Raw genomic sequence first — 26,006 nt, forward strand, 5'->3', positions numbered from 1 at the left:
TGCAGTTTCCAAACCACTGCCAGCAGGAAGGGCACCCAAGGCAATGTCTGCCCAGAACAAAGGCAGCCCGAGTCTTCCTGCCCACCTGATGGGGATGGTGTCCACAGGGCACTCTCCAATGCCACGGTAATGCTGCCAGGCCAGTGGCATCCTAGGATGAGAATAAGGCTCAGCCAGAGGATGTGGGGCTAATGGGATGGGAGGAAGGCCCTTCTGGGAACATCCCAGCAGAACAGGTCTGAAGCAAACGTGTCCTGCTGGGTGTTTGCCTCTCTATCCCCTCCCTGTCCTTCTCTCTGCCCCCACAGGGACAAAGTTCTCAGTCATTGGGATGGCAAAGACCCCAAATTCCATCCACTGCTGAGGAGCTGCAAAACCAGAGCTGGCTGGTGCAGGGATCCACAGGACACCAACATGGCCAGAGCCTTTCACATTATAAACATTTATTTATAGATGTACAATTGTATAAGTAACTCTAAATCGAGAGATACAGCCTCTGTGAGCATCCACTGGGATCAATGCCTTCTCCCTCCTTATGATCCATGGGTATCTATCAGGAAAAATAACCTGAAGGTTTTGGCAGGCAGGCTCTGGGAATGCCACTGGGCAACACATCCAGCTCCTTCTGTAAGCAGGATTCTGGTTTAACCCCGTCCCCATCATCCCTGTGCCTCTATCAAGTGCCATTTCCAATCCTGAACTTCTACCCAATTTCTTCTGAAGGTGGAGGAACCATTAAAAAAAAAAAGAAATAATAAAACCCCTCAAAATCAGGTCCAGGTCACGGTGGCTGTGGGATAACAGGGCCTGCAGCCAACGGGAGGCTGAAATTTCACAAAATAAATAAACAGCCAAGACAGAGCGCATGGACTCCTAAGGACAACGGGATAAAACCACCTCTGCCAGCCCACCCGGGAGCTGCTGTGCTCCCAGCTCACTCCCCTGACCGTGCCAGGGCATGATTTTCACTGGAAATGCCTTTAGACACGAATGAGCTGCAGAGCAGCAAAAAAGAAAAAAAAAAAAAGAAAAAAAAAAAACCAACCAAAAAAAAAACCCAAAAAGTAAAATAATCCAGTTTATTCCATGGGAGGTGGCTCTGCTCGTGCTGGCTTTGCTTCCAAGAGATGGCTCCTCACCTGGAGTAGCCTCACACTGGTCCTGCCTGTGGTGGGGCAGGCAGAGGGCAGATCAGACACGCCTGGAATCCCCCAGCAGAACTTCTTCCAATAGAATACTTTGTTCCTTATGGATTTGTGGTATTTCCCAGGTGTCCAGGGCCAGGCTGCACCCGGGAGCGCTGGTGGGTGGCAGGGGGGGTGAGGAACCCGAGCACAAAATCTCCCAACAAAGGGCTGTTGGAAAGCCCTCTCTGCATGGAGCACGCTGATTACCAGGCAGAATTCGAGCAGACTCGGCAGAAAAAGGAGTTACATGCACAAATGAACCAAAGACTGATGAGCAAAATCCATCCAGGACAATCCTTCCCGTCCCGAGCACGACGCCGGCGCTCAGCTGACCCTGCGGCTTCTGCCGACGCTGCGAATCCACGGCTCCGGGGGGGCTCCCCCTGTTCTCTGTGACCCCCTGCACGTTTGGGGTTTGGTTTTATCAAAACCCCAAGAGCAGGTGTATGGACATCCCCATCTGCAGAACGTCCTCCTGGGAGCAAAGGACAGCAACTGCAAAGGGATTCCTGCTTTCCAGGAAGGAAAGTGCTGTGGACAGAGACACCCTGGGAAGAGGCTTCCTGCCGCCCTGCTCCCCAAAACGGGCAGAAACCAAAATAATTTAATCATCCAACCCCTGCATAGTTTAAAAGTACAACATATATACAGCTTTAAATTAATGCTAAATAGATTATATTTTCTTTTTCTTTAGTGTCTTCTTTTATCAACAAAATCCCACTTCTCTCTCCATTGGCCGCAGCGAAGGGTCTCCTTCTGCTTCACGGCTTCTGCAGTTAGTTTGGGTTATTTTACACTCTGTGGGTCTGTTCCAGGGGCTGTGGGATCCTTGTGGATTCCTGGGAGCACGCCAGCAGTGTTGGAAGGGGAGGAGGAAGACAGAGCTGGATTTCCTGTCCCAAGCACTGCCTGTGAGCTCAGAGGCAGAGAGAAGAAAGAGGGGTAGTTGTGCGTTGCTAATTCTCCAATTCCATTTTTAAGATAAGGTTTGATTCTTTTTAAATAGCAGAGTCTGTCACCTCGGCTCAGTGCACTTCCCCAAAAGTCTTCAGGCGTTTCAACGCTCTGGGAACAAAAGCGGCGGCGGTGTCAGTCTCCGGCCAATCTGTGACTCCCCCTTGCTTCCCCACCCCACAGCACAGGCAGCAGCTTTTCCAGGCTCTTTCCAGACCACGGGTGCAGGAGGGAATTAAAGAAAAGCAGGTAATTAACACCAGAAGAAGCGCAGTCATCCAAATGAGAGAGCGAGTGGATCAAGATAAGACTGCATCCAAAACCAAGATACACCCAAAAAAAAGCCCAACGTGCCCCGGAGGATTTGCTTTAAAGGCCAGACTTTCAGATGCCGAGGAAAACACCCCTCAAAAGTGCAAATCAAGCAGCTCAACGGCCAACATCCTCAAGGAGTCCCTGTGAGCCAGAACGGTGTCCATGCAACACCTGGAACAAGCTTCACCCAGAAGTTTTTCTATAGAAATCCTGTGCTCAGACAATTTTGGGGTAGTGGGATCTGCACATTTCACAGGCAGCCCAGCCTGGTAGGTGAAATCAGCCCAAAAATTTTTGCAGAAAAAGAACTCCAAACCCTGTGACAACTTTTTTTTCATTATTTTGGTGCAGTTTTCCCAGCACATCAGGTCTCACATGTGTTATCTGGGCTCTCCTTTATCCAAGCTCTCCAACCCCCAAATCTTCCAGACCTCCACCCCAGCTGCTTTTTACTTTGATTGCCAGTTTAACCCAGTAAGTTACTTCTACAACCTGCTGGGAACATTTGCTTTGTTCTCCTTGAATGGGAAGGCAACGGGAGGGGGGACAAGGAACATCTGTTGGGTGGGACTCCATTCCCTGTCACCGCGCTGCTTCACGTGCCAGGGATCACAGCCTTCCCAGCAAAACAGACAACAAAGCAACTAAAAACAAGGACTCATTAAAATCTGGGGGCTGGATGCCACACCACCTAAGAAACTTCCAACCTCACCAAGGGATTCTGCCCTGTCATCCCTAGAGGCCAGAGAAAACAGGGAGCCTGGAGAGAGCCGAGGGTGCCGACATGCAAACTAAACCAAATCGATTCCTGATTAACGAGGGAGCGCCCGTCGGAGGGGAGGCTGCACGTGTGCACCCCAAGGAGACTCCTGGAGGGCTGTGTCTCAATCAGGGGTTTCAGTGATAAAAGCACTACGGTTCCCTGCTCCCGGCTCGTACTTGGGCTGGGACTATCCGTGCAGGGAGGCCTGGACGTCTGACAGTCTGCTACAGCTGGGGGTGCCCATCTTCTGTGCCCGCTGGTACAGGTCCGAGTCCCCGAAGTAGCGTGCCCGGTACAACAAGCCTTCCTCTGCAAAGGGAAAAGCTCAGCGTCAGGAATGCCCTCTGGAACAGCCTCCCAGGCCCTGCTCCCCCACCGGCTCTGCTGGGAACAGGAGGCACCTCCAGCTGTCCAAGGTAAAGCAAAGGATGATGATGAGGAAATGCCCTGTGCCCTTCAGGACAGGATGGGCGTAAGAGCTGCTGACAGCTCATCCATCCCGGGAAAAGCCAAGGGAACCCAGCTCCGGTCCCTGGAGGTGCATGGGCAGCCCACACAAAGGTCGGAGCGCCCAGGGATGACCACAGCCCCCCCCCACAGCATTCCAGAGCTGAAACCCAACCCGGCTGCTGCTCCAAGAGCCGTGACCATCACAGCAGCCAGAGCACACAGGTTGTCCCCAGACTCGCTGCCCTCACCACCCTCTGCCACCAGGATATTTATCTGGATCATGTGCCTGGGCAGCCCCTGCAGCCCTTGGAGCAGGGGTGGGATGTGGGATGCACGACCATGGGCAGCAGACTTTCCAGCATTGTCCCTGACCAACTGAAATATTAGACAGGGCTACCAGGGATCCCAGAGGTTCTACCTTCCCCCTCCACTGGAAATCAGAGGTATCCTGCTGACATGGCAGGGGAGCCTCTGGGCACAGCTCTTGTCTGACCAGTTCTGCAGCAGCATTAAAAAGCAAAACAAAACAAAAAACCCCCACATACCGGGTCTGTCATGAAGTCACAGACTGGAAAAAACAAAGCCAACAACACAGGAAATGTGCTGGCACCGTGTTAAAGTATAACTTCAGCACAACTTAGTCCTCAGACAAAGACCTTTCCAAAGCCAGCCCATGGAGCAGCTCCTGACCCCTCACTACTCACTCTGCTGCTTCTCTCTCCAGCAGTTGTTCCGAAGGTTTGCTATGTAGTCGTCCTCCACGCTCCGCTCAACGTTCTTCAGGTTCGTGCCCGTGTATTCCTCAGCAAAGTTCTCGGACACGTAGTAGGGGACTTTCAAGTGCTCTGTGACCCTCCTGTGCGTGTGACCCACAGACCTGGTGCAGGGACAGGAGCACAACAGTGTAGGACACGTTTCAAGGACACAGCAAAGCCCCCAGCTCAGGTGATGTGATTCCAAACAGCAGGAAACATCCCTCATCCCTACCCAGCCACCGGCTCGGAGGGTTAGAAGGGAGCAGCACTTCTGGTGGAAATGAGAGAAGCTGCCAGGCCTCCAGCAAGGTGGGCAGAGCTCTGAATACAGACATAACTCTAAGACATACTGCCCAGGGCCTAAACCCACTTAAAATAAAATGTTCCCTAGAATTTTCATTAAATTATTAAATCTGTGATTTCCTCCATTCACAAGATGGGACCTGCTCTGTGCCCCGGCCTGCATCAACCAGCACAGAAAGCACTTTCCAGAAGGAAAGGCCTTCCTCCCCTGGCCCTGTGGATTTGCATTTCAGACAAACCCCTGCTCTTGCTTCCCCTGACACCCCAGCAAACCTAGAGATCCTCCCTAGGGCGTGTGTGTGAGCTGTAACACAGGAGCTGGGCCCAAATGCTGGATTTGCCAGGAATGGCTCCACCTGGAGACGTGCCCAAAGTTCCCTGTAATAAATACCAGCTGCTGCTGCTGCTGATTTAAAACCAGCCTGATTCTTAAGCCAGGTATAAACATTAACTCATCCAGCTCACCCTTCAGTCTGTTATCAGAGTATACAGGTGGGATCCCAGGACTCCTGCACGTTTCACCAAGGCCCAGTGCCGGGTAACTGAAAGGACTGAATGGGAGCACAGAGCTCTGCTGGGATTTCTCAAGGCAGAGAAAAAGCCAAGTTCACTATTTTTCTTGTCAAGACAGAGCCTTGAGCTCTCCCAACACTCATATTCCTCTCCTGGATAAAGATGGACTACAGAGCGTGCCCTCACAGGAGAAGGACTGGGAATGGCAGGGCTGCAGCAGCAGCACACTGGGGTATGAAGTATGAAAATCAGGGCACAAGAAGCCTGTCACCTGCAGTCAGACAGGCAATTAAGTCAGGCCAATTCCATGAGGTGTTACTGAACAGTAACGACCAGGCCCACAGCCAGGCAGCTCTTCCAGCAGGAAGATCCTTTTTGGAAGAGATTTACAAAGGTAACAGTGGTTCTTTAAGACTCTGCCCTCCTCAGTGACACCTTCACTGTGGAGAAGTGGCATTTAAATCTGTGGGTTCAAAGCTTCTGTTCCCCTGCTCGCTGAGCTGAGGCACAGCCTTCCCTTCCCTCCCGGCAGAGGAGCTGGCAGTGAGTGATGCAGCAGCTCCTCCTGCCGGCCCTGCACCACCTCATTCCAGCTCAAACACCTCGGGAAGGCTGTGGCAGGGCTGGACGAACTCACTTCCCACGTTTGTCCAAATCCTGGCTTGGAAATCGGGTTGCTTGCTGCTACCTGAGCGTGCAGAGACAGGGACAGCACAGGGAACAGGGAATGGGGCAGCAGAGAAACATCTGGGGTTCAGGGATGGCTCCCTCTGGCAGCTGGCAAGGCTGGAAGCAAATCCCTGCCCACCTAAATGCTCCCTTCCTTCAGTGTCTTCTCACCCCACAAACACTTCACCTGTATAAAGCAAACTGGTGCATGTGTGTAATGCTTAGTTTTACAATGCTATTGCCAGCTGTGGAAATCACAGCTCAGCAGCCTTCACCCTCTCAGAATAACCCTTAACTGTGCCAAAACCATCCCATCTTTTGGTCCCAAGCACCAATGTCACAGTCTTTACTCTGAATCTGAAAGCGTAGCTGGGTTTTATAGTATTTAACATCATGCCCCTCCCCTGGAATTGTTCAAGGCCAGGTTAGTCAGGGCTTGGAGCAACCTGGTCTAGTGGGGGAGGTGTCCATGGCCGTGGCAGGGGATGGAACAAGATAATTTTAAGGTCCTTTCCAATCCAAAGCCTTCTGGGATTCTATGATCAATGGCAAACATTGCTACCTGTGAAAATAGGCAGGAACACCAGGCTGCAACCAGGTCTGCCCTCTCTAAATGCACATAAGGAACTCACACTGAACACATATTAAGCTTTTGCCAAGAATGATGCAAGCAGACAGAAATCAAGCCTGTTTTCCCACTCTTTGTTTGCACTGCAAAGTGACTAAGAATGAGGACACATTCCATTAGTCACCAAAGGGAGAAAATCGGGGCATTTCCACAGGATCTAGAACAGAGCAGTTTCACTTTCACATCCTAAATGTCTGGCCAAAGCTATTTCATGGAAAGATGAGAGTTCAGAAACAGGGAACTTCTCTGGGAGCATCTTTTATTCCTCACCCTCTTCCTCGACTGTGTTGTACTAAGGCCTTCATGGAGAACATGGCTTTTGTTTTTCACACTCTACACCTCAATTTTGTCCAGATGGGATTTTGGTGCTGGGCTGCAGCCTCCCCAAACCATTTTGTCTGCCCCTTTCCATGACAGACACAGCTGTGGGTATGGACTCCAGAGGGTCCCTGACAAGGAAATTTCTCCATTAGGGAAATGAGCACCCTCCAACCTTCCCTGTACCTTGTATCTCACAGCTGTTTGAGAAGCACAAAGGCTTCACTGGCAGCAGGAGCAATGGGGTCAGGAGATAAAGCAAAAAAAAAAAATAAAATCAAAGGAAGAACAGATGCAAGATCCCTGCCCCACTACACCCCTCCAGAGCCCACCCCCTCCCCATGTAGGTAAGTTTTAGAGGAATGGGTACTAACAGCCTGTGACTCAAACTGTAGGGTGGGCTGGAGACCATCATCTGGCTGAGAGCAGACACGATGATCAGGATGAGGATGGGCATCAGCTGGACAAACAGCCCCAGGCCACCCTGAGGGAACAGAAACACACAGTGGAGTGCCACCCATACAGCAGGACAAGGATCCCATGGCACCTCCCTTCCTCCTTCCCTCCCAGCGCTCCAACACAACCTGCTTTTCACAGGGAGTAACCCAAAACAGCTGGGGGGAACCCAGCAGCCAACAGGACATCGTGACTCTGAAGGTCCAAACTCCCTGGCTCTTCTCTGGATGTGACAACGGGCAGAGGGGACTGCCAGGGGGAGCCTTGGGAGGGAATTCCAAAAGCCTCATACCCACAGTTCATTTTTCTACAGCAAACTAGTGAGCAGGATTGGTTTTATGGATGGCCTTCTCCCCTTTTCAATGCTGGACAGATGGAGGTAATTCCCCTTCTCCCTTACCTTCCAAGCTCCCTTCAGTTCCATCTTTAAGCTCAAGACAAAAATATTCAGGAAGTTCTTGTTTGTTCTTTTACAATAAAATTGGCTCTGCCCAGACAACAGCCATAACAACCCTGACTCCAGCTTTCTGTTTGGGAGGGTGGCAACAAGCAGGACTGTTTCACAAGCCAGGCACAGCACCCAATGGTGTGCTGTGAAAACCTCCAGCCTCCCAGATCCCAGGTGTTTTTCACTTACATCTCCCTGATGCTCCCGCCTGTCCTGCCTCTGGTGGTAGGTGTACCTCATCCTGCCATTGCTGTACACGTGAACATTACCTGAAGGAAGAAGAAAACCCTTACTCCAAAGTCACACTGTGGAGGGTGCTGCTGGCTGGCCAGGGAGGGGCCACAAAAGGTGGCCATGATCCCTGTCACCTGCTCTCAGGCTGAAACAGGATATTCCTGAGGTGGTTTGAGTACAGAGTGGGCACAGAGCTCCTTCTGTAAGATTCTGCAGGATCATATGAAAACTCAGCTTGGAAGTGACCTCAGGAAGTTCAACCTCCTGCCCAAAGCAGGCAGGGTCAGCTACAGAGAGAGAATACCCTGCACAGGCCTTCTCCCTTCTGATGGAATAGATTAAAACCAGTTACAAACATAAATAATTCTGGGTTTTTTTCCCACTCTGCAAACAAATCTCTTCCATGTCTTGTTTTAAATGTCAAAGCTACAGCTGCAAAGGGAGCCAGAGCAGCCCTCAATTCTCTCGAGACAGTGAGGAAAGGGAAAAAGAGACTGAGCTAAAATAGCAACATGCTGGTTTTGCCAGGCAGAGCACAAATGCTGCAAAAGGCTTCCAGATGCTTTTGAGCCACTGGTGTTGGGGTGTTAGTGCTTAGATTCCAGGCAGGAAAGAGCTACCAGAGTGAATTTTCTTAACTGAAACCAAATTATTTTTTTCAAGTTGGTCTACAGAGGTCAGGAAGCCCTGTGTCCACTTCCAGTCAGATGTAACTGGAATAAATACAAAGGAGTGTTCCAAAACACCCTTCTCCTGACATGGAATCTGTCTTTTGAGCAAGTAAAGGAACAGATTCTTTCCTGCTCCCCAAGCCATGATCAGGACACAGATTTATTTTTCAATTCACAAGGTCTAAATTATGCTGTAGAAATATTATTTTCCTTTTGTTTATGGGACACAGGGGAGAGAAGGAAGTGGCCAGTGATCTTGGAGAACCTGTTCTAGCTGCATGGTGGAGTAGACAGAGATCAAGAACAAGGCCCAGCTGTTACCACAGTTTGCTCTGATAAGATTTAAATTCCAAAACCACCAGGCAGAAAAGCCTTCCTCAAAACAGGATTATTTTCACAATGACCCTTAAAACAAGTCACTTTTTGTTCTAGCATTCAACCCAACTTAACAGCAACTTGCCAGCATGCAAGCAAACACCTGAGACTGGGAAGAAGTCCAGCTCTGATAGTTGCTGAGTTCTCCAAAGATGAACCATTTAAGATACTCAAAGTGTTTCAGCCACACGTGGAGGAGAAATCCCCCTCATCCAGCCCAGCACAGCCTAAAGAAGCCCAACTGCAGCAAAAGGATGAGGCCCCACACAAGAAATGCAGATTTAAGATGCTTACTAGAAGGAAAACCACCCCCAAAGAACATGTTGAAGAGGTCCTCGGGGGAGATGTCGGCCTCGAAGCCACGGTGGAAGTCGTGGCTGTGTCCGTGGCGGGCGGGGTTGAGTTTCTCGTCTCCGAACTGCTCGTACTGCTTCCTCTTCTCCGGGTTGCTCAGCACCGCGTACGCGTTCCCGATGGCTGCGACAGGGACACGAGGAAGCAGTTAGCTCCTTCCTCCCGCCTGCAGCCCTGCACACTGCCAGCATTTGCCTTTCTCCTCCTACAAAGCAAGAGATTCGCCTACCCACGTCTTTGCAGCAGGTACCTGGCACACGGCTCGGGCAAATCCAGGCAGGAGGAAACCACACTCAGGGAAAAATTCCTTAATGAATTCAAGTGAAGAAGTTATGATATGACTGATAAGGATTTGGTGCATGTCCCCAGAGAAACCCTTCAGCTGTAGGCAGCTGTGTAGGGAAATAAAATTTTAGTTGACAAATTTTATTCAAAAGTGGCATTAAGGGAATTCAATGTCAGAGCCTAGAACTGGAACTGCAAATAATTCAAATACGGGCTGAATCCCTGAAAGGGACTTTAAAACTTTCCATAAAAGCTGCTAAGGAAACATTAGTTTCATCCATCAGCTAAGACTTTCAGTACTTCCAGATGCCACATGCAAGGTGCAAAATTACAAGGATTGTTAACCATTGCCTGTGAGGCTGGAAAGGTACTGGAAATAAACCCCTGCCAGGTCCCTGAGTCCCTCTCCTCCCAGCCCTTTTCCCAGAATGTCTGCCTGCCACCCTCCTATTTCTGTATTCACCCCTCCACACATTCCAGCTTCCCACTGCTGTCTGCACCAAGCCACGCCAGGGCTCCCTGCATTGCAAGGTCCCAAAATGCCCATGGCAGCAGCTGCCTGGTGTGTAAAGGGCAGGGCAGAGGGGATGGAAAAGGGGGAACAGGGGGATAACGTGCCCATTTGGAGATCAGCTCCAAGATTCGATACTTTCCCCATGGTCAGATGGAGGTGTATGGTTTCTTCTTGGAGTGGAGATTTGGAGGGCAGAGGATGTAATGTCAGTACACTCCTTCTCCCTCTTGGTTATAATTAGTGCACCCAGAGCAAACATTTCTAGAGCCAGGCAGGGAAGCTGGAGGACAAGGACTGACTCAGAGAGTATCAACCACATAGCTGAAAAGAACAAAGGAAGCAAGACAATCGAGCGGTTCAGGGTTTGTTTGCTCTTTGACTGTGTGCTGACAAAGCCCAAGAAATGCCTCATTCCAAAGCAGGATTTTAGCTCCAAGTAGCCAGGCTCAAGGCTTTTTCCAGGAGCAGACAGGTAGTGATGCAGATCTGCCACGAGACAGCCTGCAGTCAGCTGGAACTGTACACTGAGACACGGGCTCAGCACATCACCTTATCAGCAGTCACTGGGAAGGCGAATGCCAAGACTTCAGCTAATACATCAACATAAGGAAAAATTAACTCATATCCTCACAGCAGGGCACGTTTCCCCCTCCACCCTCTGCAGCCAAGCAGGGTGACTTCAGCTCAGCTCAGGGGCTGAAGGACAGGAAGCCATGGAGGCAAGCCCTGGAGGAGATAACCCCGCAGTGGGGGATAAAGGGCACTTTGCTTAACGCTCCACTTCTGGCACATAACTCCTGCCAAAGCCTTGGGCAAACATCATTATTCAAGATTACAGGTGAGGAAACCTGCCTTTGGCCACTTGATGAGCCGTGGAGCAGCAGCTCTGCACAGGCAGAGCTGATACCTGTGTGCAGATGCCCTTTCATCTGCCCCCCACACCAGCACGGGCTCTCCCAGGTAGCTGGGGGTCAGTCACTATTTGCTAACACTTATCAGGGAAGGATTTAAGTCTTAAAAGGCTTGAACAAACCTTACCTAAGACTTTTACTGCTGAATTTGCGTCTGTGAGGAGCTCACCTGAATACTGTACCAGTACATTCGCATCAGGCCAGGCCTGCTCCCTGCTTCAGCAAAGGTCTCATGCATTTCACTCCCAAAATCAGGCTGCTCTGGGGTGCAAGGTGCCTTAAAGACCCTCTTGGTTCCACCCCCTGCCATGGACAGGGATGCCTTCCAATACCCCAGCTTGCTCCAAGCCCCATCCAAGCTGGCCTAGAAAACTTCCAGGGATCTAGGGGCAGCTGCAGCTTCTCTGGGCACCTGTGCCAGAGCTTCAGCATTGTCTTGAGTAAAGAATTTCCCTCTAAAAGTGGCCAGAATCAGATTATTTTAACATTTTAACAGCTTCCAAACCAGTGCTGTGCAACTGGCACCAAGGAGTTCTGTGTTTAGCTCAATGATAATAATCAAACTTCCACAGCTTGCAGGGGAAAATGGGATTATATGTTCCGAGCAACAGTATCTCTCTTGGAAATTGCTCCAATTTTAAGGTTTCTTATTACCCAGGAAACACCCCTGCTGCATTTATAGAGAGGCTCTGAGAATTGGGCTCTTTGCAGCAGAACCAGAGCTCCTTTTCTGAGTTCTGGCTGGGCTCACTTGTATATCTGCTGCAGTTTTACCCTAGGAACTTCCACTTGGGATTTCTATCCACCAATTCCATCCACAAATGGTTGGGTGTTTCCTGGAAGGTTTCTCCTGAGGGGTTTGTGAGCCCTGTGTCTGCCTCTGGTGCTGCACAATTAACTGGGTTAATCCTGACAGAATTCCCCCTGAGCAGCAAGGCAGGAGCTTGGAGCCACACACAGGGAGAAAGAGAAGAAGGCTTCTCCTAACCCAGCCAACAGCGGTGAATCCTACACATGTCAACCTGTGTTTATTATTTTAAGCTCATACTTTGGTTATGACACGACCAGCTCTGAAGGGAGAAAATTTCACAAAGAGCAGCTTTATTTCACTCTGCCTGACTCGTGGGATTGTTTTTAAGGGTTCTCACAAGCCCAGCTTAGTGAGAGTGGGGGGCAAACCACAAATCTGGAGCTGGCTTTACCTTTGAATGCCTCCGTGGCCCCCGGTGCATGGTTCTTGTCTGGGTGGAACTTCAGGGCCAGTTTCCTGTAGGCCTTTTTCAGATCCTCATCGGAAGCGTCTCTGTTGACTCCCAGAATTTCGTAGTAATCTTTGCACTGCTTTACCCTGCCAGGGGAGAGGGGAGCAAACACCGAGTTCTAGGAGTAAAAACCTGGATATAAAAACTCTTGAATACTTGTCAGCTGTGAGACCTTTCAGGCAGCACAGTTTTGATGGATGTTGCTCAGGGATCTCTGGATTACTCAGGCCCTGCTCCTCAGAGGTGACCCAGCTGTTCTCACCCACTCACTGTGGCTGTGCCGGCAGGACCGGCACAGAATGAGTTGGGCTGGTGGAGGAGGAAGGGCCTCCCCTCAGACCCACACAGGAATGTGATTGGCAAATAAACTCCACATTCATCATGCTCATGTGTTGGAGGCTGTTTGGGAAGGACTACAGCACCTGAAGGATATTGGCCTTTCCTCTCCCTCACTCTCTCCTCAGTTAATTCCCAGATTTAAAACTTGCATCAGCTGAACTCCAGAGAAAGGAGGGAGCAGCCCAGGGTGCACAGCCCATTCTTCCTGGGCACACTCAGCCCAGCCAAGGCTTCTGCTTCTCATGTGATGAGACAGAATCCAGCAGGCTGGTTTCAGGAGAAGTGGGTGACGTAACAAACATTCCTGCAAATCCCTTGAAGTGGTTCTTGCACAATTCAGGCCATGCCCATAACCTTAAACAAAATTTACCAAGTAATAGCACCACAGCACCTGCAGTTCAGTCCTTCAGCTTCCAGGATGGGCAAATGGGAGAAAGGAATAAAGGGAAGCTTGAAACAGGGTTTGGAAAACGAGCAGACCCAAGCCAGATGCCTACCAGGGCTGCTGGAGCTATAAATCCTCCTGGGCATGTTCTTAACATTATTCCATATGGTTCAAAACTGAAATTTTTAAAATACTGTGAAAAGCAGACGGGGTACCATGTGATAGAGTCAAACAAATGCCCCTGAGAGCTGTGGACAAACCTCTTAACTGCATCCAGCTGGTCCTGAGTGTAGCCCTTGGGGGCCTCCCCCCCAGCCTCTCCGTTGGCTGATGGGAATTCTCCACTCATTTTCCTGAACTGAGGGTTTGTGGATTCCCTGGGTTGGGATTGGCCATTGGCTGACTGCTCGTTCTTGTTGAGTGACTCAAGCAGAGCTGAAATGAGAGAAACAAAAACATAAAGTAGAAAGCACCAAGCTCAACCTGCCCTTCCAGCTCTCCCATGAAATGATTTCTCTTAATCTCTGCCACCTTCCCAAGATCCCCCCATCCTTCCCCAGGAAGACCCTCACCTTCCCTCCCATGTAATCTTTCAGCTCCTGCTGCTTCTGACCCAGATGTGAGGGCCACTCCTGAAGATAATTCTGCTTCTCCCAACACACACAATCTCCATAAACACCCCAGGACCACCCATACAGACAGGCCAGGAGCCACAGCAGATCAGCAAAGCAGTGTATTCCTGTCCTTTTTTCCCTTACACCTCTCCTTGACAGCAAAGCATGTCCAAATTTGTCCTCTAGCACATCATAAAGTGTCTTATTCTTCTTTATCCCCTGCTTTTGAGAGCCTACAGTGCTGGGGAAGTGATGTGACGATGCCATATCTTGAGACAGCGTAGAAAATAATTCTGTGGGCTGCCAATCCCACGGGGACAGTCCCCTTTTGGGGACAGAGCTGCAGCACTGCTGGCTGCCAGCTCCTCACACGGGTGCTTTGCTCTCCTGTCGGAGCAGCTGTGAAACCCATCTTGCCTCTCAGGTACTGGGTGTATAATAAATTCACCTTCCCTTTTCTTCTCCTCCTTGCAAGGCTCAGGCACTGTTTTCCATCCTCTGCAGCCAAGAGGGGACAATCACACAGGCCTGGCCTAACCACCCAGGTGACACAGTGGAGGAAGACTCCAAGCACCTTTCCATCATGCATTTCCCTGGCAGCTGCATAGCACCATCTTTTAAAACTGCTTTTTAAACCAAGCATCAGACTGATTTCTTCACCCCCATTCAAAACCACAGGCACACATACTACAGTGAAACCCAGCCAAGGATATTTACACAGGCCCCAGTATCCTGAGCTTGCAGTCCTTTATCCAGACCCTGGAGCTGGGGAGGACGTTCCAATCCTCCCATGGATTGCACACCACAGACCTTGCACTATGGGGGTATCACCTTCTTTAGGCAAGTGCAAACAACACTTGCAGGCCAAGAGATGAGCCAAGATATCCTATCTGGCCCCAGCACTCAGAGGGGGCAGAAAAATCCACTCAGGAATCCAAAAGCCAATACAGGATGAGGGATGCAAAGGACAGTGGGCTAAGGAGCAGTAACTCACTGGATGAGTTTTGGGCTTGGGGGCTTCACAAATTTAAAATTAATTTATTTTAGAAAAGTAAATTCTTCCCTCACTCATATTTCCAATGCTTCAGTGTTCACTGAATTATAGTCTTTGGTTTTGCTCCTTTCAAACCTGAAGCAATCTGCCAGGTGATTTTAAATTTCACCTCACAAGGCTGTTCCCACACCTACTTCCCTTCCTGCTCCTTTGGGCTTTGTTCCCTACAGCTTACCAGGAGATTTTAATCCCAGAACAGTTTGGGTTGGAAGACATCTCAAAGCCATCCATTCCCACCCCCTGCCATGGGCAGGGACACCTTCCACTGTCCCAGGCTGCTCCATGCTCCAAAGTCCAGCCTGGCCTTGGGCACTGCCAGGGATCCAGGGGCAGCCACAGCTGCTCTGGGCACCCTGTGCCAGGGCCTGCCCACCCTGCCAGGGAACAATTCCTTCCCAATATCCCATCCAGCCCTGCCCTCTGGCAGTGGAAGCCATTCCCCTTGTCCTGCTACTCCAGTTCCTGATAAAATCCCTCGCAAATTTTCTTGTAGCCCCTTCAGGCCCTGGAAGGAGCTGTGAGGTCTTCACACATCCTTCCCTTCTCCAGGCTGAGCAGCCCCAGCTCTCCCAGTCTGGCTCCAAAGGGAAGGTGCTCCAGTCCCCTCAGTAACGTGATGCCTGCCCTGGGCTCTCTCCAGCAGCTCCAGGTCCCTCCTGTGCTGGGGCAGCTCTGCAGGTGGGGTCTCACCTGAGCACAGGGGCAGAGGGGCAGAATCCCCCCTCCCCTGCTGCCCAGAGTGCATTTCCCAAACCCAAGCACAGATACCCACAGGTCAGTCCCATTTTGCTCCACAGCCCCAAACCTGCTGCTTTTTTCACCCTCTGTGCAGCCCCAGCACAGCACAAATTCAGATGCAGAGAGTGCAGAATTAGGTTTCAGTTCTGCCAACTCAGCTCCTCTCAGCATGTGCCACAGAGCCTTTTTCCTCCCTTATTAGCCAACATTTGCCCAACTTCCCATAAATTTTTCCCAGCTCCACCTGAAGGTGACCAGAGTGTGACTGTGTCTCAGCCAACGTGCCCTGACACAGGAGATTTTTGCTGCAATCCCCTTGCAAAACCCTTCCCTGATCCAAAAAATCCCAGCCAGGGTCAGAGTTTGCAGCACTGGCTGAGCAAGGCCACGTTACTGAGTGTTGCCAAACCCTGGGTATCTCCTGGGGAAGAGATTTCCCAGGAGCACCTCAGAGGCTCAGGAACCACCGTGGGATCTCTGGCAGCATTTCCCAACTCCAGACTCAGCAGGACATGGAGTAAAAGGTCCTTGGATGAGAAACTTGGTTGGGTCTGGCCACAAATTAGCATGTTGTGTTTGACATTAACCTGCCCTGCTGCCCCCCATCTCCCCAGGCTCTGCCTTCCTCCAAAAGTCACTTTTCCTACCCAATAATTTCACCAAAGTATAAATTCCAGAGGAAAGGGAGGGGAGGAAAACCACAGCACAGCACACGCTGTGTTTGAGGGAGGAGGCCTGGTGCAACCAAAAAGAGATTACAGGAAGCCTTGGGGCAAACAAGCTGCAAGGCTCAGCCAGAAAATCCAAACTCAGATGAGGTCAAAGCAAAAAAAAAAAAGAAAAAAAAAATTAAACCTTCAGCCCTTTGCATAATATTCAGCCATGTAAGAACATGCAGGGAAAGAATCGAGTTTGGCTGCTTTCACAAACCATTTCCCATATGAATTAAAGCTTTCAGGAAATGATGTAAACCAACGTAAATCTGGCAGAAAGTCTTGGAGGAGGATTGTTTTGTTACATGTGAGAGTGTGAGCTCAGCCCCAGCCTGTCTGTCTGCAAACAGGGGGCAACTGCTGGAGCAGGGACAGGACAGGGAGAGGAGGAATACGATGGAAACAGGAGGAACAGGAAGAGGAGAGGAGGAGGGATGGGAGGAGGATAGGAGGAAGGAGGAGGAGAAGAGGACAGATAAGAGGAAGAATGAGGAGGAATAGGAGGAGAGAAGGAATAAGAGGGGGAATGCAGGAACAGGGAAGAGAGGAATAGGAGAGGGAGGGGAGGAATGGGAGGAGGAGAGGAACAGGAATAAGAGGAGAAAAACAGGAAGAGGAGAGGGACAGGAGGAGGAGGAGGAAAAGAACAGAAACAGAAGCAAAGGAATAGGAGAAGGAGAGGAGGAATAGGAGGAATGTAAGGAGGAGATAAACAGGAGGAGGAATAGCAGGAGTGTAATAGGAAAAGGAGAAGAGGAATACGAGGAACAGGAGGAGAAGAAGAGCTTTTCGAAGCCTCCCCGAGAACCTCTCCCTCGCCTTGCCGAGCTCCTTCCCTCCCCTCAGCGCTGCTGCACCAGCAGCGGGTGTTGTGCCCGCGGCTCAGGGGTGCACCAGCAGCATGGAGCCGGTCCCCCTTCCCTTCCCGGCACTCTCCTCACTGTGAGCCCCCGCTAAAGACAGGGGCCGCGGGCCGACAGTGCCGGATCCCGCCCATCGGTCCCCGGTGGTACCGCGGCCCGAGACCCCAGGACACCCCCGGGACCCCCGAGGAACTCGCTTTCCCGCCGTGCCCCGCGCGCACCGCGCAGGCGCCGTGAGGGTGAGAGGTCAGGCCCGGCGGCGGCCGCGCAGGCCGCGCTCCCCCGGGCCCCCCGCCGCGCCCCCGGGCCGGCGCTCACCGCGGACCCGCTGCGAGGGGTACAAGCGCTGCGCCTTCTCCAGGAAGCGGCGGGCCTTGTCGGGCTGGTTGGCCTTGAGGGCGGCCAGTGCAATACCAATGCACCGCTCCGCCTCGTCCCGGTTCGACTCCATGGCGGCGGCGGCCGGGCGGGGGGGTCGGAAGGGCGGGGCCGGGCGCGGACCGATGACGTAACGGGACCCGGCCCCCGGGCGGGGCGGCTCTGTGGGGCCGGGCGGGAGCGGGGCGGCAGCGGGGTGTGAGGGCGGCAGCGGGGTGTGGGGGGCGGCAGTGGGGTGTGGGGGGCGGCAGTGGGGTGTGAGGGGCGGCAGCGGGGTGTGGGGGGCGGCAGTGGGGTGTGGGGGGCGGCAGCGGGGTGTGGGGGGCGGCAGCGGGGTGTGGGGGGCGGCAGCGGGGTGTGAGGGGCGGCAGCGGGGTGTGGGGGGCGGCAGGGGGTGTGGGGGGCGGCAGCGGGGTGTGGGGGGCGGCAGCGGGGTGTGGGGGCGGCAGCGGGGTGTGGCGGCGGCAGCGGGGTGTGGGGGCGGCAGCGGGGTGTGGGGGGCGGCAGCGGGGTGTGGGGGCGGCAGCGGGGTGTGGGGGGCGGCAGCGGGGTGTGGGGGGCGGCAGCGGGGTGTGGGGGCGGCAGCGGGGTGTGAGGGGCGGCAGCGGGGTGTGGGGGGCGACAGCGGGGTGTGGGGGCGGGCAGCGGGGTTCGGGGGGCGGCAGTGGGGAGTGCCCTGCCGGCCACCAACAGCGGGAGGGCAAGGCAGAGGGCACCCCGGAGGGGTTGTTAATTATTATTAACATTAGAGTCCTCCTCCTTATGCAGCTTCCAGCCTTTGGAACAGGTCCTGGCTGCAGGAGACGCTGAGGAGGGATGAGGCTGCTCGGGCTCCATTGTTGCACATTGCTTCACATTCGGTAGCAGCAGGGATAGCGGAACCGATCATTCCAAAAAGGAATTCAGAGACAGGTGACAGATCCCTGGAGGCTGGCCGTGGGGAGCAGGCAGGGGAGAGGGAGGAACAGCTGGGGCAGGAAGGGCCGGACCTGCACACCCACCTTGGTCTGTGGGGTGACAGCACAGTAACCCACACCCAAACCACCCCGAAGGAACAGGCACTGCCTGGAAAATGAGGGAGGAGAGGAAGAGAACTCTGGCTGGAGTGGTCAGGATCAATATCCCAGTACAACCCACAGAATCCTACAATAGTTTGGGTGGGAAGGGACCTTAAAGCCCCTCCAGTGCCACCCCCTGCCATGGCAGGGACACCTCCCACTGTCCCAGGGTGTTCCAAGCCCCAGTGTCCAACCTGGTCTTGGACACTACCAGGGATCCAGGGCAGCCACAGCCTCTCTGGGCATCCTGTGCCAGGGCCTCATCGCCCTCACAGGGAAGGATTTCTCCCCAGTATCCCATCCATTCCTGCCCTCTGGCAGTGGGAAACCATTTCCCCTCATCCTGGCACTTGAGGCCTTTGTCAATATTCCCTCTCCATGTTTCCTGTCACCTCCAGGCACTGCAAGGCCACAATTAGGTCACTCTGGAGTTTCTCTCCAGGCTGAACAATGCCAACTCTTCCAGTCTTTCCTCCCAGCAGAGCTGCTCCATCCCTCTGATCACCCTGGTGGCTTCTCCCTCCAGCTGTCCCATGTCCTTCCTGTGCTGGGGAAGGAAAGTATTCCAGGAGTGATTGATCCCCTTTGTCTTTCCAGCTCTGGAAAGTCATGGAGGTTCCCCCCTCTCCTTCCAAAGTACCCCATCTTCAGTGCCTCAGTCCCAGTCTAGGGGCAGGGTCTGGAGCAATGGAGAGACAGAGGCAGGCTGCTGTGAGAACATCTTTACATGGTATTTTACAGGACAGCACCCGGCAAACCACGCCTGTCAGGCCTTCCCAGTGCAATTCCCCACTCAGGGAGCTCCTGCAGCAGGAGGCTTCTGCAAGGGAGGAAGGGCAGGACAGCTCCACTACTTTTAGCTGCCCTTCTGCAGCAGGTGCAGCACGGAGCTTTTGGCTGGCTGAAATCCTGGCCTGGGATTCAGGAAATCCAGGAATTGCCTGGCTTTTCCAAGGAGCAGTCTGAGAATTAAAATAATTCCCCCATGCCATTTTTTCATAGTATTAAATAAAGGTGATTTGGGGCCCAGCTCTGGAGCAGGGCACATCACACCATGCAGGTGGTGGCAGTAGAAGTCCTTTCCTTGTTCCTGAGAGAGAGGAATATGAAGGAGCCAGCAGCAAGCAAATACAGCAGGCAGGATTTCTAACTTGGATTGACAAAACCCTCCTGGTACAGCCAGCCTGGGCTCTGCAGAGCCTGGTGCCACCCTGCTGTGCCCATGGGCTGATCCAGGGAATGGGGGTGCTCCTTCCAACCCTGCTACTGCTGCTTGGGAGCTGTGAAGTCCCATGCTGTCTCCTGGGCACACTTCCACATGGCCCTCATGAGCCGTGTGAAACCCATGTCCTTGGGCTTCTCCAAGCCTCGCATCAGGCGCTGCTTCATGATGGCAACAAACTCCTTGTTGCTCAGCTCTCCATTCCCTGCAAAAAGGAGGAAAAACAATCAGAGACCCACCAGCAACCTCCTTGAAATGATAACTTTAAAGGGTAGCAGCCATGAGTGTCCTTTCCTCCAGAAACTGAGAGCACATTTGGCTCCCATCTCCCAAAATATCCTGCTGAGTAAGGGTTCCCGAGCCACAGAGTTTAAATCCCAACCCCATGGATGCTTGCAGGAGGCAGAAAAGCAAATGCAAACCAAATGTCCCTGTCCTCTCAGGAAACACTACTTTAAGTGGTTTAGGAAATTATGGATGCACAAATTTTTCAAATGGAGTAGAAGGGAAGATTTGTCAGTCTGATTAATGAGGTTATGGAGAATGCAGCCACTGGGAAGCAAAATTCCAGCAAACTATCAAGGGTTGAGCAAAATTCCCTCCAGTGCTGCAGATTTTTAATGTCTGTAAACACTGATGGAGAGAAAACAACAAAATAATAATAATAAAAAGACATCTGTGCCTGGTTACATCCTTGGGGGACTCCTCTGGCAACCAGAGTCTTTCCCCCCAAGATTTGCTATGAAAATATTTAGGAGATTCTCCTGTGAGAGAAGGCAAACAGGGAATATTTGGATACACTTCAGCTCACTCTAATCTCCAGCCTGATCATCTGGCGTGAAGATTGTATCATAACAGTGGTACTGAAGCACAGAGGAAAATAAAACAGGAGCTGTGACCTTAGAAACATACAAAGGAGCAGGTGGGGCTGAAACCAAGAGGGACAACAAGGAATAAATAAATTAAATAAATATTTTAATGTTCATGCAGCAGTGCTGCCACTCAGAGCTGCCAGATGCTGGTGACTGTGCTGGAGAAGCAGGGTGCCAGCCAGAACTCTGATTTTGGCTTGGCAGTTTTGGGCAAATGCAGAATTTCCTTCTTTCCAAGTCGGAATTGCTGTCACCTGGCACAGACTCCGGTAACTCCCATTAAATCAAGCCAGGAGTGCTTCAGTGTGGCAACAACTACCCTGGGGCACTCACACCCTCTGCAAAGCCAGCTTCCCAGCAGGGCACAGAGCTGCTACTAATTAATTAAAAACTAAGCTGACATTTGTCTAGGACTTTGGAGATAAAGCCCCAGACCAGCTCGTTTCCAATGCTGGAGCACAACAGTTCATTTTGTTAAACCAACTGGAGTTCTCTGGCGGGGAAAAGGAGCAAAGTGTGCACACCAAACCCTCCCATCTGTGCTCCAACATCCACATCTCACAGGGTGGCTACCACCCTTCCCAAAAGGGCAGGGGGAATGTGGGAAATGGATTTGTAGAGAATTCTCAAAACCTGACAGAAAGCTCACACAGTGTGCATCTGTGTGCAAACCTTGAGAGAAGAAATGCTGACTTAGAGATTCCATGGAATAGGACTGACATTGCTGAGAGAGAAATGGAACCAGAAACAAGTTTCAAAGGATGGTCATGTAAAAATTACTGGATACTTTGGAGAAATAGAACCATGAAAGATGCATTGTAGTGGGACCCATGAGGGGTAATTTTAGATTATTGGCTTTAAGGCATTTACAGCATGGTGTGGCAAAAAGCTGATCGGCCAAGAATCACTTATAATGCATTGTAATTAGGAAATAGTTGGCTTCTGATTGTGATGGTGTGAACTGTAACATCTGTATTGTCTCACCCTTCACATGAGACTGAAAATGAAATAAAAGTTTTAAAAACACCTCTCAGTTGCCCCATGTCTGGGTCAGAAAAGGGCACAATCCAACAGGGGTTCACCACAGACCCACGGACAAGGAGCATGGCAAGAAGAGCCCTGTCCCCGTGGATTTCTTGCCCTGGACTCTCAGAGCCTGGCTGAGGTTGGGTGCTCACTCACCGTCACAGTCGAAGAGCGCGAACACCACGTCGCACACGTGGTCCGACAGCTCCACCTTGGCCACTGTCCTGGCCACCTGCTGCATGGTCACTGCAACAGAGGGAGGGCACAGGGTCACACAGGGGGCACGATGTGCCAGCCACAGCAGGAGACTGCTGTTCCTCCTTGGAAAACGGCCTTTGGGTCTTCAGAGAGGCCTGGAATAAGCTTGATCAACAAGGCAGATCCTGACAGCATTCCAAGGAATGCTATCAAGCATTCAACTCTATCAAGCAGGGAATTAAAAAAACTGGGAATTCCAAAAACTGCTTTTCCTGTTGCAACCCAGTAATTGCAGAACGAACCCACTCACCTGCCTGCAGGGAGCAGACCAGATTAACCTTGCAATAAAATAAAGTTGTAAAGAATTTTTTCCCTTTTCTCCCCAGACTGGCAGCAGAGAAGCAAGCAGGAGTTTTATTCCCACCTTTAGAAAAGGGCAATCCATGGAGCTATCAATCTGGCAGAGTTAGGCGGTTGATTTTGCTGCACAAATGGGGAAAAAAAGCGCCCCCTCACTAGCATGGTATAAGTGTATTTAAATTGCTTCTCTACAAAGCCTGACCCAAGGAAACACCATCCACAGCAACTGGGATCAATGTTTAGCTGTGGAGCAAGGGAAAAGAGGGAAGTGGTGCATCACAAAACCAGACTGAAACCACAAACAGCCTCTGCATTCCTCCACAGTATCCTTATGGGGTTTCTGCAAACCCAGTCCTTCAAGAATTTTGGAGAGTTGAGTGTGCCAAAAAGGAAAAATAATCATACAACATATACCATAACTGGATTAATTACAAACTGCATAAAATATTTCTAATGGGATTTTTTCATTGATGTTTACATTACTGGTACCTTCCACCCCGTTTCTGCTCCCATGAGTGAAATCTGGGGTTTTCTGAGAAGAATTCACAGCCACCATCAGGTCCTTTTCCCCATAAAACCTCTCCTTTTACTAAATAATGCAGGAGAAAATTGAAATGATGCACTGTGTATATGCAAAATATATATAATCTCAAGCAAGACCCTACTTTTCCCACATAATTATTCTTTTTGAGTGAAATTCCTTTTCTCCATGAGTGATGTAGCTCCAGTCAGCAGTTATTACTCTGTATTTCTTCAGACAGTAACAACAAATTTCATTTAAGTTGTTGTAAATGAAAAACTTCTCTCAAGGTGCTTTACCTTGATGCCATCCTCCCTTTCTGGTGCCCTAGGTACCCTATAGCTGTAGCCTTACATGTAAAAATAAAGTTAGAATGATTTCTTCATCACAGAATTCCAGAATGGTTTGGCTTAGAAGGGGCCTTAGGGCTCATCCAGTGCCACCCCTGTCATGGGCAGGGACACCTTCCACTGTCCCTGGTGCTCCCAGCCCTGTCCAGCCTGGCCTTGGGCACTGCCAGGGATCCAGGGGCAGCCACAGCTGCTCTGGGCACCTGTGCCAGGGCCTGCCCACCCTCCCAGGGAACAATTTCTCCCTAACACCAAATCAAAACCTCCCCTTTCAATTTAAAACCATTGCCCCTTCTCCTAATTCCTTTAATTATAAATTATCTTTTTCTGCTGAGATTTTACCCAGTCCTTCCATCTCTGCAGGGAGTCTCCTGATCCCTCCCCTCCTGCTTATTTTTCACAGTCACAGTTTTCCCAGCTGGAACTTGTACTCATGGCCACAGCCACCAGTTCCTGCTTCCTCTCTTATCAATCCAACTGCACAAGTGTCAGCTCCATCCCATCATTCTTGCTTGATGCCAAAATGACTTCACAGGGGCTGTATGACTGTGCTGTGCTGGTTTATAAGGAATCATAAGGAAGAGGGAAAGCGTCTCTGCTTTCACATCCACACACGTGCTCCAGACCACAAGGTAGCTCGGGGAGGCAAATAAAATTGAAGCAAGCCTGTTGGAGTAATTTCTTTACCATTTCACAAAATGAAATAGATGCTGTCTGGGGAACACCTCTTAAAGCCTGTCCAGGTTTGGGGTTCTGGGATAGAAATTCTCCTGGATTTCATATCATCAAGAATCAGTTCCACATTTCTATCTTGAAAAGCTTATAAAATTTCATGCATTGCTATCTCCCTCCCTTTAATGGTTCCTTTAATGAGCCATCTGAGTGATTTTATGCAAGTTTAGAGTCTGACACAGTTAATTCTTTTTTTCCACTCTGATTCCCAGAACTGCACTGTGAGCAATGCCTCACTGAGTGCCTGCAAACAGGGCTTCACTCCAGGCCAGAGCCTCGCCAGATGGCAAAACTCACTTCTTCCTTCCAACCTGGCATTAATCACACATGTGGCCAAAAAAATGGACAGCTGGGCTGCTGCCTTTGTTTCCAAATGGCACTGGGGTGAGGGGAGCAGAGCTCCCTGCCCTGGGCCATTCCAGGATGGAAAGGCAGGACACATGTGTTTTGGGCTCCCAGAAATCAGCCTCACGTTGATGCACACGTTTCATTTCAAGGCTCCCAGGTGAAAATGTTGGATGCTATCACTGGCAGTTTAGCTACCAAAATCTGTTTAACTTTTTACAAATCATTTGCATGAGTACGTGCTGGAACACCCATCCAGGAAAGAGATGGATAAGCCTTGTGCAATCCTGTGTGCACAGCACATTTTCCTTGGTCTTCTCAAACTGCAGCCCTGCAGCTGAGCAGAAGCTGTTTTGACATCAAAGGGAGCATGACAGAAAGTCACAAAGATCAGGGAGGGAAAAAAAAAATAAAAGCAAAGCTGCCAGCCCAAAGGCAGAGCTGTTTGTGCAACATCCACAGCCAGAAATATGGAAAGAAAGGAGATTCCTTGCAGACATCCCAAACCTGACTGCAGGTGGCCCAGGGCCAGAGCTGCAGGGGATCCTGGTGGACACCAGGGTCTCCAGAGACCCCTCCTAACTACCAGCACTGCCATTATTCCAGAGGAGCAACCCAAGCTGTGCTTCAGGGGGCCTGACTTCTTCCATCCATCTCCAAGGCAGAGGAAAGCAAGCAGCAATTCCATGACTGCATTCCAGCTCACCTCTGCTCCCTCCCAGATCCCCTGTCCATTCTGCAGCCATTTCAAGCAGCATCATTCAAATAAAATGATTTTCCACGAACCTCTCTGGGGCTCCAGCCTTGCTCCAAGCCATAGATTGATCAGCAGTGGGCTCAGCTGTCTCGCCGTGCTTTGGCCCATCCATGCCTTGCCCTAAACCCCAAAGGAGTTATCCCACAGCTCTCTGCTGGCAGAAGGGCTGCTTGGAAAGCCTGGCTGCACACAGTGCCAGAAAAAGTGCAATTCACACCCTCCTAAAAGGGGAATAAGCACCAAATTCAGTTCCTGTCCTGCTTTCAGCTGTGAGCCCAGGCTGGGGAAGTCTTCTAAGGAATGCTTATGATTTAGGAGAATGATACCTATTATGTTGCTGGGAAAATGAAACATGGGCTAACAAATAATCTGGGTGTTTTAAAATGGGTCATTAAAATGCAGGTTTATGATCCTTTTTAGAAGAAGAAGCAACTTTAATTCAGCACAGAAAACAGGCTGTCAAGCTCTGGCTGTTTGGTACCAGCCATTTTTTCCCCTCTGAAATTTTAAACAGCCCTTCTAAAATCATAATAACGTTTGCTGTATTGTTAGCAGCAAATTATTACACATACTAACCTTTTCCTAGTATCCATCCCAGTGTAATTTTTACATTTGTTAGTTTGTAACCAGCAACCTCGTGAAAGCTTCACTTGTGGGAGGGCACACCCCATTCACTTAAATCTGATCCCCGCCCAAAGAAGGTTCCCTTACCCCAGACAAACACTCCCAGCTCAGTGGCTGCACAAGCTCATTAATGGCACATAATTAAACAGCAATCACACTGATTTACCAACTGCACACAGACCTAAATTCTGGAAAAATGTATATTCTATGACAGGATAAATGCTGATTTCCCGTAGGCACTGAGTAAATTTGATTGCTGGGCTATTACCTGCTCTGGGATGCTGCAGAAAGGGCTCAGAGCAGCAGCACACACAGACTTGGTATTTTAAATGAAAGAAAATCCTATCACATTCTTTTAAGTCTTAAGGTAATGATGATCTAAACCAAAAAGTACAGATGATTTCCCCCCAAATGAGAAGGGCTGCTGACACACACAAGAAGAAATGTAACACCTTTTTTTCCCCTCTGTAATTCCACTGCCCCACAACCTATT

At 50.8% G+C, this 26,006-nt stretch overlaps 2 protein-coding genes and 1 long non-coding RNA gene across 10 annotated transcripts in view; 1 reads left to right on the forward strand and 2 right to left on the reverse strand.

Moving 5' to 3' along the window:
* Positions 1-426: 426 nt before the first annotated feature.
* On the reverse strand, positions 427-17,570 carry DNAJB12 (DnaJ heat shock protein family (Hsp40) member B12). Of its 3 annotated transcripts, none has more exons than XM_041717175.2 (9): positions 17,390-17,569; positions 13,350-13,524; positions 12,306-12,451; positions 9,334-9,516; positions 7,949-8,028; positions 7,230-7,339; positions 4,374-4,546; positions 3,396-3,528; positions 427-2,252 (listed from the first exon to the last, which is right to left on the reverse strand). In XM_041717175.2, exons 1-8 carry the CDS (start codon positions 17,520-17,522, stop codon positions 3,407-3,409), a joined length of 1,122 nt encoding a protein of 373 aa, XP_041573109.1. In that variant the 5' UTR covers positions 17,523-17,569; the 3' UTR covers positions 427-2,252; positions 3,396-3,406. The 3 variants fall into 3 exon arrangements, with proteins under 3 accessions (XP_041573109.1, XP_030131542.1, XP_030131541.1); XM_030275682.4 differs by having other exon boundaries at positions 427-2,348; positions 17,390-17,568; XM_030275681.4 differs by having other exon boundaries at positions 427-3,528; positions 17,390-17,570.
* On the forward strand, positions 17,371-19,566 carry LOC115495731 (uncharacterized). Of its 3 annotated transcripts, XR_012056652.1 has the most exons (4): positions 17,371-17,510; positions 18,218-18,361; positions 18,906-19,067; positions 19,249-19,566. It is a non-coding gene; the product is annotated as an uncharacterized lncRNA (long non-coding RNA). The 3 variants fall into 3 exon arrangements; XR_012056651.1 differs by lacking the exon at positions 18,906-19,067; XR_012056650.1 differs by lacking the exons at positions 17,371-17,510; positions 18,218-18,361 and having other exon boundaries at positions 18,368-19,067.
* MICU1 (mitochondrial calcium uptake 1) overlaps positions 19,215-26,006 on the reverse strand; it is an 88,619-nt gene continuing 81,827 nt past the window's right edge. For all 4 annotated transcript variants that reach the window (XM_041717174.2, XM_072930840.1, XM_072930841.1 and 1 more), the window contains 2 exons: positions 21,784-21,873; positions 19,215-19,934 (listed from right to left, as the gene is read on the reverse strand). In XM_041717174.2, the coding sequence (XP_041573108.2) occupies positions 19,771-19,934; positions 21,784-21,873 (254 nt within the window). In that variant the 3' untranslated portion in view covers positions 19,215-19,770. The remainder of the gene's footprint in view (positions 19,935-21,783; positions 21,874-26,006) is intronic.

Source organism: Taeniopygia guttata, chromosome 6, assembly GCF_048771995.1.
Source record: "Taeniopygia guttata chromosome 6, bTaeGut7.mat, whole genome shotgun sequence".
NCBI lineage: Eukaryota > Metazoa > Chordata > Aves > Passeriformes > Estrildidae > Taeniopygia > Taeniopygia guttata.